Raw genomic sequence first — 13,017 nt, 5'->3', positions numbered from 1 at the left:
AACAAATTATTTAATAATCTTGCTAAGCCTATGCACACATGTGTAAAAGAGAATGATACCTGCCCTACTTCACAATCTATTATGTGGATCAAATATTTGTGAAAGCTATGTATGTATACAATCTCAAGCACTATATAATTGTAATGATATTATCATGAACAACAAAATACTAGATGTTGTGTAAAACTTGAAATACTACTCCAATTACAAATTATTTAACTTTGTCCAATGACAGTCATTAGATATTTTTACATGCTTGATCGTAAGATTAGCACATATTTTTCACTCTCCTTTTGCAATTCGAAATAACAGGGTTAAAGAGATAATTTCAAAAAGCAAAAAGCAAGCTAAGTTTCTATCTAGTTAAATAAATTATCAACCCTCACAGGATGGACATCTGAATTATAAAGAGCTTTTTTTCTGCTAACTAAGTTTATTCTCCCCCAACTTCACTGAGGAATTATTTATATAAAAATCAATGTATTCATTTTTAGGGTAAATTTTGTTGAATTTTAACACACAGAGATACTTGGGTAACCGTCCTCATCATCAATATATGGAACATTTCTATCTCCTCAAAGATTCATTATGCTCCTTCCCAGAAAATCTTCCCATCTACAAGGGCAACCACTGATTTTTTTCTTTGCACCACATACTAAATTTGTATTTTGTAGAATTTCATATAAACAGAATCATACTGAATGTATCTTTTTGTGCCCAGTTTCTTTCAACAGCATATATTTGAGTTGTAGATTCACACATATTTAAGTAGTTCATTCTTTGTTATTGGTGAGTGGCATTCCACTGCATAAATAAAACACAGTTTTGTTTATACACACACCAGATGGAATTCTGGACTGTCTCCAGCTTTGGGCTTTAATGAATAAAGCTGCTATAAATATTTCTGTAAATCAGAATTGCTCTTTCAAGTGAAAGTGTGTATCTAACATTTTAAGAAACTGCCAATTTGTTCTACAAAGTGCATGTACAATTTTACATTCCCAGCAGCAATATATGTGCATTCTTGTTGATTCAAATCCTTCTCAACACCTAGCAACATTGATCTTTTAAACCAGGTGGTGAGATTTCATTTTGGTTATAAATTGCATTTTCCTAAATGACCAAGCGTTTTCCCCATGTGCTAAATGGCCATTCTCCCATATTGTCTTTTGTTCAAATTTTTTCTCATTTAAAAAATACGGTCAGTTGTAATGTCTTTGAATTTTTAAAGTTCTTTACATATTCTGGATAAAAAGTCAGATTTATGTATAGTGAATATTTTCTACCATACTATAGCTTTTACATTTTTTAATGATACGTTTTGAAGAGCTAAAGTTTTAAATTTTGATAAAGAACAATCTATCATTTGTTTTTCTTTTGTGGTTAATGCTTTTGGTGACATCTAAGAAATCTTTTCCCACATTTTTTCACCTATGCTTTTTCCTAAAATTTTTTTTGATTTTTTTTTGTTTTCATTGAGTTCATTTTTTCATATAATATCATGTTCATTTTTTCTATATCAATATCTATTGATATGGTATTGAAATACTTGGTTGGAAAAACTCTCACAAGTGACAGTTTCAACTTTATTGAAAAATTATCACTAACCCATGGAATTACCTCAGTATCTTTGTCAAAATCAATTAACCATACATATGTCAGTTTATTTCTGGACTTTCAATTCTGCCCCAAGATTTAAATGTGTGTTCCTATGCTAATACAACACTTTCTTGATAACTATGGCTTTAAGTCACAAAACTTGATAGCATACATCCTTTGATTTTACTCTTCTTTTAAAAAATTCTTTTGATTATTCTAGGTCAATTGTGTTTCCATATGAATTTTAAGATCAGCTCTTGGTAATGTTCTGGACTTTTCAGTCCTATGTTTTGGACTGTTCATGTTTTAGATGTTTGTGAAATTTATCCCTGAATGTTTGAGGATTTCGGTTGTACTATGTTATTTTTTTAAGTTTCAATTTCTAGTTGTTTGTGGCTACTAACAGTTGTAAAGTTGATACTCATATTTTGACCTTCAATGCCATGACTGTGATAAAGGTTTTAGTTTTAGCATAGTTTTCGAGGCTATTTTATAGATTTCTTAGTATTTTACAGATCATGTCATCTGGGAGTTATGACAATTTTGCTTCTTTCAAATATTTTATTTCCTTTTCTTAATTTAACATATTTGTTAGATTCTGCAAGAGAATGCTAAACAGAACTGCCATGAGTGGATCTCCCTTGTTTTGTTCCCAGTTATGGGGGGAAGAATTCATATTAATAAATATGACATTCCCTGTAGAATTTTTATAGATGCTCTTTATTAAGTGAGCAAGTTCCCTTCTTTCCTAGTCTGGTGAGTTTTCCTTATGATTGAGTTTTACATACTCCTATTCATTTTATATCTACTAGTTCTATTAATTATTGACAGGGGAGTACTGATATCTCCTAACATGATTTGAAACTTATGTATTTCCCTTTTGTCAGTTTTTGCTTCATGTATTCTGAAGATTTTATTAGTTGACTATAGGTTTAGTATTATTAGATTATCATCTGATCTCTTTATCATTTTGAAATGTTCATTATTCCTTATAAGTTCTATAATGTTTCCTTTGTTTGATATTTATATAGCCACTCCAGTTGTTTTAATGATTTGTGTTTACATATCTTTCTCCATCCTTTCACTTTTAACCTATTTTATATTTAAACTAAATTTTTTCTAAGGATAGAAAATAGATGGGTCTTATTTTTTATCCAATCTCTCTTTTATTGGAGCTATAGACCAGGAACTTAAAATTATGGCCTGTTAGCCTGTGGCCCCTTTTTGTATAGCCCATAGGCTTTAGGGTGGTTAAGAAAGAAGAAGAAAAAGAAGCATCAATAGCAGAAGTGACAGATACCACAGGTGTCTTACAAAGCTTAAAATATTTACTATATTACTAATACTATTTACTGGCTATTTACAGAGCAGGTTTGCCAACCCTTGTTTTGGAACACTATAGAAGTATAGCTAAGACAAGGAATATGGTGAGATGATCTAATACAGAATTAAATGAGGTCCCAAAAAGAGAAGAAATAAAAGGAACAGAAAAACTAATTAAAGAGATAAAGGATGAGAATTTTCTAGAACTGATAAAAAGCATTAAGTCACTGACAAAAGAAATCCAATGACTCTTAAGATGACCAATTTTTAAAATGTCTAGGCATTACAGTAATACTTCAGAAAATCTAAAACAAAGAGAACACCTTCAACAAAAACAGATTACCTTCAATGAAATAACAATTATTCTGACAGGTGACTTCTTGACAGCAACAACAGAAGCCAGAAGACAATGGAATAATAATGAATAAGAGCAAGGGTTAGCAAACTTTTTATTCAATTGCCAAATAATAAATATTTTAGTCTTACAGGCCATATAGTTTCTACTGCAACTACTCGATTGCTATTGTTGTATGAAAGCAGCAATAGACAATATGTATACAAAAGCGCATGGCTGTGTCCCAACTTTTTTACAAAAAGTCATGGCCGATCCACGGCTGAAGTTTACTGATCATTATAATAAAGCAGAATTCTATATGCAGAGACAAACACCTCCAAGAATAAAGGCAAAATCTATTTCAAATCAACAAACACCATGAAGGAAATGTTAAAAAAAAAAAAAAATCTTCTAGAAGGAGGAAAATGACACTAGTCAGGGGAAGAGGAAGGAATGAAAAAAGAGAATGGATATATGTGGGTGAATGAATACAAAAGAACAGACTGTCAAATATGACACATAAAATAGATTATACCCCATGTCAGGCTTTACAAATAATTTTTAAAATACAGGTAATTAAGAGGTGCAGACAAACCAGGGAGGAGTCTGGGGCATTTAAGGCAGTTGCTTTGGTCTTTCCTTCCCTATGTCAAGCATGCATTCTCTGGTCCAGCGTATGCAAGGAATCTAAATAAGGCTTTGCTATGCTTATACAGCTACCTGGGAAAATAAAGTATGCACTACATTAGTGAACAAGAATAGTTTTGTTTCTTCATTTCCAATTCTTATACCTTTTCATTGCTTTGCTGTACTGCCTAGGATCTCCTTTACAGTGCTGACTAGAAGAGGTGATGGCGAGAATCCCTGTTCTGTTTCTGAACTTAATGTGAATGCTTCCAATGCTTCAGGATGTGGGCTGTAGGTTTTGTTTTTGTAGATACTCTATATTATGATAGAACATTTCTTTCTAGCTCTAGTTTGCTATAAGTTTTAACATATAGATACATTAAATGGATTTGGAACTTTATCGAACTTTTCTTCCTACAGCTATTGAGGTGATCTCAATAAATTTTTTTTTGGTTGATTTTCTCATATTTAACCAACTTTGTATTTCTGGGATAAACCTTTCCTTCCAATATGTTGATCAATTAATTTTCTTATATTTTGATCAGGATCTTTGCATATATATTCATGGAAGAGTGACCTGTAATTTTCTGTTCTACTGCCTTAGTATAGTTTTGGTATAAAGGTTATTCTAGCCTCATTTATGGATGTTTGATTCTTGACAAAGATAACACTGCAAGGCAGAGAGCAAAGAACGGTCTTTGCAATAAGTGAGACAGGGACAAACAGATCATTTAAAAAGATTGTAAAAAAAATAAAAATAAAACCAGACCACTACTTCACACCACATACAAAAAGCAATATCTAGTAGACAACAGACTTTAGTGTAAAACACATAACTATGAAGCATTTACCAGAGAATATAGAATATCTCCATAAAGTTTCTTACTCAACTCACAAATAGTGGCAACCATAAATGAAAATATTGCTACATGAAATTTTTCATGTACATTTAAGAATACCATTGAAGAGCATGAAAGGCAGGCAAGAATAAGAGATTTTTTCATTACATAAAACTTATAAACTAAAATCTAAAAAAAAATATAAAGACTGCCAACCAATAAATAAGGAAAAGAACCAACTCAAAGGAAACCTGAGCAAGACATAAACATATATTGCACGGAGAACGAAATCAAATGGCTGATAATCACATAAAAAGGTGTTCAGTTTTATTAGCAATCATAGAAATGCAAATTTAAATTCCAATGATATACTGCTAAACAATCAACTGGAAAAAACTTTTAAAGGTAGACAATATCAACTATAACTGGTATATACTATTAACTGATGAAAGCAAAAATTGCTATAACCACTTTGGAAAACAGTCTGGCAATATCTAGGAAATTTGAGGGCATGTATGCTGTAAAGCCCGCAATTCTATTTGTAAGCATATACCCCACAGATATATGCACCAGGGCATACATACAAAAAATTCCTAACAAAATTAGAAATAATAGCCTTAAACTGGAAAACACAAAATGTCTATCAAGAACAGAAAAGATAAATTGTGATATATTCATTGATAGCATTCCATAAAACAATAAACATGACCGAACTACAGTTACACACAAATGAATAAATGAATACTAAATACATGAATGCACACTAAAAACAAGGTTGAGCAAAACAAGCTAGACAAAGAGAATGCATAATACATAATTTATTTAAAGATCAAAGCTGAGTAAACTAAACTATCTTAAATGGATGCCAATCTAAGTGGTGAAAAAATAAAGCAAAGGAAGTGAGTGATTACCATGCAAGTCAAGGCAGTAGTTACCTCAACCAGGCAGGCACAGCATCTCACTGAGAAAAGGCAAATGGAGGTGGATGGGACTCTAAGTGCTGGTAATATTCTATTTCTTGTTAATTATGCATAGTCATGCATAGTATCTTATTTGTTTCATATACCTTTTAATTTAATAAGTGTGTTATATTTCACACAAAAGTTAAAAAGAAAAGGATGCTTTTATTTTTTTCCAGAGATATTTAATACAATTTTTTTCTGGTAAAACTGCTGTAATTGCTTACTATTTATTGAAATATTTATTAAGGCTTTAATAATTATAAACACTTCAAAAGAAACAAACAGCAAGCTTCCCATTGCCTAGAAATATCTTCAGAATACTTATGCTAGAACAAGATGTGTACTATAAGAGGCCATCTGCTCAGGCTGTTTATTGCCTGCTACAAGTCATAATCCTATTTGCCTCAGTAATTACTTGCTCAAATATAAATATAACAGGAAAAATTAAGATTTCAGAAAAAACACAGAAAAAAATAACAAAGGCCATAATCCTCAGGAATTCTGTATGAAAACAGCTCAAAACAGATATCATTCGTGTAGATAACCTTTCTTGAAACTGTTTATCTTAAGTGCCACCTGATATGAAAAAACACTGTAGATTTTACTTACTGTTCTCAAGTGGCTATTCATCAAAACTTCAGTATAAAAGCATTTGAAATTAATTCTATCTCTGGAAATAGCCGTACAAAAACTAGCATAGCTTTAATCTACAGAAATAACAACATTGTAATAAAAAGGGTAATTTAAGTAAACCTCTTAACCAATAGGCATTGAAATTATTTTTCTGAGGGGAAACTTTGTTAGAAAAACAAACACTTTTCTATCTTATTTCCTTTCTTAAAAGTAGTAATGTAACTTTTTTTCCTGATACAGGTATTATTATCATGATTATCTTATATTGGGCATCTAGAGATAAAAGACATAGTCCATCACTTAAAAACGTGGTCTAAGGGAGAAAGAACAGGAAGGAGTATAAGATAATAAGGGAGCTCGTATAATAAGCCCTTACTGAGTGAGTGACATTTGAGCTAAATCAAAAGACAGAGATGTACATGGGTACGGGGGTAAAGGAGGGCGTCTCTGTGTGTACGAACTGCGTGTGTGTGTGTGTGCGCGCGCGTGTGTGTGTGCGCGCGTGTGTGAGAGAGAGAGAGAGAGAAAGAGAGAGAAATGGCAAATTTGAAGAACTATAAATAGTTGAGTATGATCAGAGCAATAGCAAGGAGTATGCAGTGACAAAATTGGGAGGTAGTTAGAAGTGATGCTAAGAAGTTTAGATTTTATTTAATGATAACAAAGAGCCTTTTCAGGATTTTCAGAATGGGAAACATACAATCAAATCTGTAATATACTTCTGCCCAATGTGATCTGGATACAAGACATGGTCTAGGTTTTAAGGAAGAACGTAATCCAGCAGGGACAGAGGCGCAAACATCATAAGTACCATGGAAGTTCATCAATGAACACTAATCAAGTAAGTGGCACTGAAAGTTAGTGACAAATGATTATAAAGTTCACCTAGAAGAATATGTGGATAATTTTTGTGTGTGTGTGTGTATACACACACACATATATATATATATATATAGCTTATATAAGGGGGTCTGGGCAGAAAGGAAGTACCCTGAAATAAAAATATAAAAGCTACAATATTACTTTGCTTTCAGTTCACTTTGGCATCCAAGCACACATACTTCTCTTTTATTCCCAAAGTACAATGAAATGACAATAAAGTAATACAAAATGTGATAAATCAATAAATGTATGGAAATTTTAGAAGATGATATCGAAGAACTAAAGATTGATAATTTAGTAGGAGAACAGGGGGAATTAAGTTATACTGGTAAGCCTAAGAAGAAGGACCCAGCACTCTGTGTACACATCAGAGAAGATTATAGTGGAAGTGGGAGACATTCTTCACAACACAAAGCCTAAGTAGGGGTAAAGAGGTATACAAAGTGGAAGTGAAAATGGGACTCAAAAATCATTGGAAAACATTGTGACCAGAAGAGATCTCCTTCCTCTCTCCTTAGAGAGAAAATCCATACCAGTAACTTTTATTAAACAATCTAATCTTCCATTCATGAATGTAAACGAAAAATAAAGAACTATAACCATTGGAAACAGGGGGCAGATGTGAGTATACCTCATGAAAAATAAATACTACCAAGCAGATAATTTCAAATGCGGGTCCCAAACTCATAACCAGAATAAGACTATTCTATGACCGGCTTCCCTCCCAAATGTCTCATATGTGCTAACAGGTGTGTAGCTGTGGCATTACTAACACCAAGGAAAAGTATTAAAGAGAACCCATTATTTTTCACTGTTTAAAAAATAGGAACAACTCAACTTCTAATACAGTGAAATAAAATGATGAAAATAATCATATGGATTCAAGAAGAGACAATGGGTTTTTCAGGCTTTGGTGATGACGATTTACCTGACTTTGAACATGTTAAGTCCTGGGCCTTGAATTCATTAATTTATTCATTCATTAAGTATTTACACCTTAGGGTAGTTAGGGCATATAAGTGAACAAAAAAGAAAAAAATCCCTAACCTTAGGGAGCCGATTTACTAGTAAAGCTCACATTTCTAAGTATATTTCATCTCCTGTAAACTAAGGCTTTAAAAAGCCTTGCCAAAATGTTGATAGTGATCTCCTATACCAAGATCACAGGTAATTTTTAGTTTCTTCTTTTTCTTCTGTCTTTGCAATGCAAAAACATCTTTTTCCTCCTTCCTTTTAATTTAAAGGGGAGGAAAATTGGGTAGGGAAATCAATTTGGCTGTACCAGAGAGAATGAATGACAGAGAGCTGTAGGAGGCAAAGAGAAAGAATAACTGAGCTAGTTACCTGCAGATGCATTAATTCAGGTGAGAAATATAATAACGTGAATTGAGGCATGGGTTTAAGAAACATCAATGGTAGGAGAGGCAAAGATTTGATAAATATTAAGGATTCTCAATTTAAAAGACTCCAACAGGTAAGTTGGTAAAGGAGAAGTATGGTCAAGTATGAACCCCAGGTTTCTAATTTTGACCTGTGCAGAATTAATGTAGGGCTGTTCTTTCAGTTCTTACTTATCTCTGTAAACATAGCAATAATTCTTGATCAAACTCTAATAACAAAACTCCTGAACCTTCACACAGTTGCTGGGTAATATGCCCGAAGATGTAGACGAAACTAAATCTGTAAGACAGCATGTTTAACATAAACATGAAGATTCTTGATATGCACCTGGTGTCTGACATGGGTTTGCACCATGGCTGGTCACATAACAAGTATGTGACCCGCTCTTTGAGAAATATGAACTCTAAGACTCATGCAACCTATCTTGGGTAGAGACAGCTCACATGTATGTCTGAGGTTCACAAGTAAAGAAAAAAGTACATCTCACGGGACTCTTACAGAGAAAGAGGGATTACTCAGGAGCCTATGCATGACCTCTTTAACAGTGAGTATCTTTTTCTCACTGTCCTTAGACTGTATTCTTTGCTGTAATAAGTCTTTGCTGTGACTACAACTTTATATTGAGTCATATGAATTCTCCTAGTGAACCACTGAACTAGTGGGTAGTCACTGGACTGCTAAGACAGGACCACTGAGTGGACAGGAAATTAAGGGGTTGGTAAGGTGAGAGAAGAAATGAATTTAGTTTCCTTGTAAGGTGTCTTAATCACTTCATTATCTTCATTATTATTCTATGGTTTTTGAGGAGAAAAATATTTATTTGCCATTTTAGCCTCATCAGTGGTTCAAATTTCTCTTCAGCTTTAACTCAACTATTCCATGTTATTTTTTATTAAATTTAGAAACAAAATATAAAGGAACATCCATTACTTCAAAAATTTATCCTGGTGATAAATTTTGTGATCCGTTCCAAATCTTATAAATATTACTTTTATTTATAAGATTATTTTTATTAAATTTAGAAACAAAATATAAAGGAACATCCATTACTTCAAAAATTTATCCTAGTGATAAATTTTGTGATCCGTTCCAAATCTTATAAACATTACTTTTAAAATCATGTTATTTTATTCTTCTATAACCTTTACTGGGCATCTTCCATGTATCAGACATTTGGCTAGATGTTAGGGATAAAAAGATTAAAAAGACAAAGTGTCTGTCCTAGAGTCTAGAGAAGGACATGTATATAACATAACACATCAAAATATTCTCTAAGCTTTTCTTCATGTTTCATTTCTAAAAGTATTCAAGACACAGGCAATATACAAGATTGCATCATTAATGTCATACTGAGATTGAGAGTACTGCATTGTAGGTATATGATAAATCAACTTTCTCATGAAAACTCCTCTGCAGTAACATTCCAGTCTATATAATGAGCTGTTCCATGACTGAGTCAATGAGAAACAAAAGGCAGCCAGAGTAATGGTAAAAATATTACCAGAAGCTACCTTTGCTTCCTTAAAGTATACAATTGTCTGGTAATTGAATAGCTTAGCTATACTTTGGTAAGTTTATATTTCTGAAATAATCATTCATTGTAGAGTTTGAAGTATGACAGCAAGAGTAAGAAACAATTTCTTATTCTTTCCATTTATCACTTTGTGTTCTATTTGGCTCTGTTAATAGAACATCTTTGAAAAGCTACTTTATTTATGTCTGCAACCTCAGAACTGCAAGCCTGAGCTTCTTAATATACATAATTTATATGCTTATGTATGGTTATACACACACACACACGCTTTAAAATATCAATTTATATAAAAAACAAAACTCTATTCTAAACTCATTTCTTTAGAAATGTTATATCTCTTTTTTAAATAAAGGGGTAAAAATTATTTTTTCATTATTCTTAACACAATTCAAAAATTGCAAATTGAATACATTTAAAAGAATAACAAAATATGTATTTAAAAGTACTCACCTTTTTGAATTTAAGTGCTTTTTTGCAGATGTAAGCTTATGGAGTTTTACAGAAATTCTGCTGTATATAGATTTCTGACAGAGAAAGAAGCCACAGAAGAGCTAAAGACAACTCAATCTGCTAATTGGAAGAGTTTTCATTGACTGATGATAGTTCTAGAAAGCTCCAATATGCAATAATAGACAAGTATAAGAGAAGTTGAGAGTGGATTTCAAAGAAAGTGAATGACTAAAGGATAAAACTGGCTAACATTTGAAGTTTTACAGGGAACAGAGACTGTGAAATAGAAAAAATACAGAAGAGAGAGTTCTCATATCTTGGTAGGATAGCTGCAATGCATTTCAGAAACATAACCAACCAAATATAAAGTAATATTTGAGGCAGTGGTGTCAAGCTAAAAGTATCACTATTACTACCAATTATTATAATTACCACTAGCATTTAGTAAGCAGTTACATGTAAAGCACCATAAATGGATTCAATCCTTATAACTACCTTATGAGGTAAATACGATCATTAACCTTATTTTATAAATGAAGAAACCAAGGTTTATAAGTAATTTTCCCATTACTATAGAGGTAATTAGTCAAAAAGCAAATATTAGAAATCAAGTCATGTGATTCCAGATGCTGAAAGAAGTATGCTATGCTGCCTCCTCAAATGGTAGAATGGGCCAGTGCCAATAAACTGTGGGGATATTAACAAATAAATTGTTTCTTGCATTTTCTTTTATAGATATATTCACAAACAGAAGAGAGGTTGGTTCCCCCTACAGTGTAACTTCTAAATTTTCCAATGGAAGACAAAGCAGACATGCTTATGAACACTATGGATACAGCTATCCTTTCACAATATAAAAAAGCAAAGAACATCTCTGACAAAATGGTACAACGTTGACTTATCCAAAACAAAAAGGCAGTATTTTCATACTCTATAGGTTCTAAGCAAACTATTGAATGCAACTAATACATGCCCTATAAGCACTGAAAGGGAGATATAACAATAGTAAATTGGCTATGAGGATGGACTATCGAGTCAGGCTGCTTTGAATCTACTCCTGGCTCCACTACAAATAAGGAGAGTTACTTAGTCTCTGTACCTCAATTCCTTAATCTCTATAATAAGGATAATAATATACTGTAATTGTACATACCTGAAAGGAAATGCAATAGAAAGTACTAAATTAACATTAGCAATATTTATTATTATATCAAAGTACATAAAATTGAGTGCTGATTTTCAATAAATGCTCTCATGCAAACACACTACAGCACTAAATTTTATATACAATGAATTTGAATATGAACATTGTATAAGTATATTTTTTAAAAGTCACTAGAAATCAGGGCCTCTATGAAACAAAATAAAACAAAACAAAATACAAAATAAAATGTGTTATCACTATCTTTTTCCTTTTCTTCCATAAAGGAATTAAAAGAAGAGCACATCTAGTCTTGCTTTGTAGAAATCAAAAATAACAAATACATATATGGACATGGCATTTCATAAGATTAGAACTTCTATTAAAAATAGCTTACCATAATCTTACTATCAACAATAAAATTTTGGTAATCTAAAACAATCTCTTCTTTGGGATAGTGGTTCTCATATTTGTTTGGATGGCAAAGCACAAGCAAGTAAAGGTGCTCTTTATGGGCACTCAAAAGTGATGTACTTAATGGTATAAGAACAAGAAAGCTATTTAAAAAACTTTAATAGCTTTTAGATATGCATATATGTCAAAATAGAAAAAAATAAATAACCCTTAGTCTTTAGTCTAATCGCTGTTTACTAAATACTACTGATATATTTAGTTTTGTAGATATATTATCCTGTATGTCAATGATTTCTAATTTTATATTTAATTAGCATATTTATAGCCAAAATTAGAAAAACAGAAAATCATCTAAAAATAATTTTCACCAATGAGAACTGTGAAAAGTTTATTCATATATCAAACATATCTAGCTCAATCTAACTTAAAATCTTATTATTCTGGAATGAATTTTTACTAAAAGACAAATGTCTTGGGCCTGTATTAGATAGCTATTAAAGACCAGAAAACCTGTTAATCATCAAATTTAAAAATAATCTTAAATCAAGCCTTAAAATGCATATACCTTATGATATCCATTGCCTGGTAAAGGATTTCAGATTGATCAACTCCAAGAACCTTCTTTGCCCCAGCTTTAGCAGCAAACATAGAAAGAATTCCAGTTCCACAACCAACATCCAAAACTATCTGGTGTAAAAAAAAAAAAAAAAAAGAAAAAAAGATGTTATTGAAAAGGCCTAATATTTTAAATTCTATTCTTATACTATGTTGTTTCTGGCTAGGAATAGATCACAAAATTTTAAAACTTTGCCAATCAAATATGGCAATAATCTCTACTTGGGGAAACTGAAGATATCATTATAATGGGTTATTTGTAA

General features: G+C 31.9%; 1 protein-coding gene across 1 annotated transcript in view; it reads right to left on the bottom strand.

Annotated features, from left to right (window-relative positions):
- The window catches only part of PRMT3 (protein arginine methyltransferase 3), a 104,101-nt gene that overhangs the window by 72,009 nt on the left and 19,075 nt on the right, over nt 1–13,017 (bottom strand). Inside the window, exon 9 of the mRNA XM_016138471.2 lies at nt 12,705–12,826. Coding sequence (XP_015993957.1) covers nt 12,705–12,826 — 122 coding nt within the window. The remainder of the gene's footprint in view (nt 1–12,704; nt 12,827–13,017) is intronic.

This window comes from Rousettus aegyptiacus, unplaced genomic scaffold (genome assembly GCF_014176215.1).
Source record: "Rousettus aegyptiacus isolate mRouAeg1 unplaced genomic scaffold, mRouAeg1.p scaffold_m13_p_5, whole genome shotgun sequence".
Taxonomy (NCBI): Eukaryota; Metazoa; Chordata; class Mammalia; order Chiroptera; family Pteropodidae; genus Rousettus; species Rousettus aegyptiacus.
The sequence above is the reverse complement of the archived record's forward strand: the minus strand, read 5'-3'. Positions and strand labels throughout refer to the sequence as shown.